The 2,070-nt window shown below is 47.0% G+C and overlaps 1 protein-coding gene across 1 annotated transcript; it reads left to right on the top strand.

Moving 5' to 3' along the window:
- Positions 1-293: 293 nt before the first annotated feature.
- LOC101640369 (homeobox protein OTX2-like) lies at positions 294-1,147 on the top strand (the record flags this gene model as incomplete). The annotated part of the gene is given in 2 exon segments (XM_045286255.1): positions 294-636; positions 639-1,147. Coding segments are annotated over 2 exon segments (852 nt in total), but the record flags the coding sequence as incomplete, so codon positions are not given.
- Between the last annotated feature and the right edge of the window lie 923 nt (positions 1,148-2,070).

Genomic DNA, 2,070 nt, shown 5'->3' with positions numbered 1-2,070 from the left:
TGTGGGGTTTGCCATCTGATAAATTGTGAATAAAGCTTTGAAATGTTTAATGCTATTAGAAGGTTGCAAAAATAATTTATTTTAGAGATATAAGGCCGCGCGGGCCCGGGCGGTCAATGGAGCGGGACCTTGGCACCTGGGCTCCAGCAGCTACATGGGGCCGAGCCTCTGGCGCTCAAGGTGCAGGCGCTGACCGGCCACTGGCACTTCAAGGCTCAGCGAGACCTTCCGGCTGGGTCCCCCGATTTGGGCTGATTTTGCGCCTCCAAACAACCTTAGCATGATGTCTTTATCTTAAGCAACCGCCTTACGCAGTCAATGGGCTGAGTCTGACCACTTCGGGCATGGGCTTGCTGCACCCCTCGGTGGGCTATCCCGCCACCCCCAGGAAACAGCGGCAAGAAAGGACAATGTTCACCCAGGAGCAGCTGGAGGTGCTGGAGGTGCTGTTTTCCAAGACCTGGTATCCAGACATCTTCATGAGGGAGGAGGTGGTGCTGAAAATCAACTTGCTGGAGTCCAGGGTGCAGGTTTGGTTTAAGAACCAAAGAGCCAAGTGCCAACAACAGCAGCAACAACAGAATGGGGGGCAAAACAAAGGGAGACCTGTCAAAAAGAAGATGTCTCCAGCTCGGAAGTGAGTTCAGAAAGTGGAGCAAGTGGCCAGTTCACTCCCCCCTCTAGCACCTCCATCCCTGCCATTTCCAGCAGCAGTGCTCCCGTGTCTATCTGGAGCCGAGCTTCCATCTCCCCACTCTCAGATCCCTTGTCCACCTCCTCTTCCTGCATGCAGAGGTCCTACCCCATGACCTATACTCAGGCTTCAGGTTATAGTCAAGGATATGCTGGCTCAACCTCCTACTTTGGGGGCATGGACTGTGGACCTTATTTGACCCCTATGCATCACCAGCTTCCTGGACCAGGGGCCACACTCAGCCCCATGGGTACCAATGCTGTCACCAGCCATCTCAATCAGTCTCCAGCTTCTCTCTCCACCCAGGGCTATGGAGCTTCAAGCCTGGGCTTTAATTCAACCACCAATTGCTTGGATTATAAGGACCAAACAGCCTCCTGGAAGCTTAGCTTCAATGCTGACTGCTTGGATTACAAAGACCAGACATCCTTGTGGAAATTCCAGGTTTTGTGAAGATCCATTGAACCTCTTTTTGTGGGTGATTAAAAATATAATAATAATAATAAAGTACTGGGCTGGACATTCCAGTTTTAGCGAGGCATTGGTTAAAAAAGTTAGATGGGATGATGTTCAGACTCATCTTCTGATCAAAGTTCCAGGAGGCAGACAAGGAAAAATTGAAGGGCCTTAGAGGGGCCATTCAACCAGCAACCTGAAATGGACCAACCAATCTACTTAAGATTCTGTCATAGTTTTAGATCATTGGTTTTCCTGATTTGCAGTGTTCTAGCCACTTACAACCAAACACCACCAAAGATAAAATCAAATGAAATTGAGTTGTGAGGGGAGGAAGGGAAGGTCCTGGGTAGCCTTTCTTCAGCAGAGGGGTTCCAATGTTTTAGCCAATCCTTGGTTGAATCTTAGGAATGGACAGTGTCCCAAGCTCATTCACATTTCATGACCAAGTGGTAGTTGGCACTGAAAAACTTTTCAGGGCTGTGTGAATTGTGCGACTGATTGTCCTAGATGCACTACTTTATTTAAAAAATAATGTTCATAAGGAGTCAATATGTAGTTTAAGAGACAATCAGTGTGTGTCTTATATAAATGGTACATCTGTGGTTTCTAATCTGTGCTAGACTTCAAAACTGTGATCTCCTGTTATTGTATGCAACCTTGAACTCCACCTCTGCAGGGGTTCTTCTGTGATTCAATAGGTTATAATTATAAGCAAAATTCAGCGCAACTGAGTACTTATCTAAAAAGATTACCTTTGGCTGGAGTTGAGCTGCACTGAAACTTTACAGTAAAGTATCTCTGGACCAGGAGAGAGCGAGAGAGAAGAAGCAAAAGGACACTACTTCCTCTGTAAAATTACTGCTGGTAATTTCACAGTACTGACATTGGTCAATGGCTCTGACCCCGATGAATCTATA

This window comes from Echinops telfairi, unplaced genomic scaffold, assembly GCF_000313985.2.
Source record: "Echinops telfairi isolate 266 unplaced genomic scaffold, ASM31398v2 ScPeMD7_6;HRSCAF=24_1, whole genome shotgun sequence".
In the NCBI taxonomy this organism is placed as follows: Eukaryota; Metazoa; Chordata; class Mammalia; order Afrosoricida; family Tenrecidae; genus Echinops; species Echinops telfairi.
This window is presented reverse-complemented; position numbering and strand designations above follow the sequence as displayed.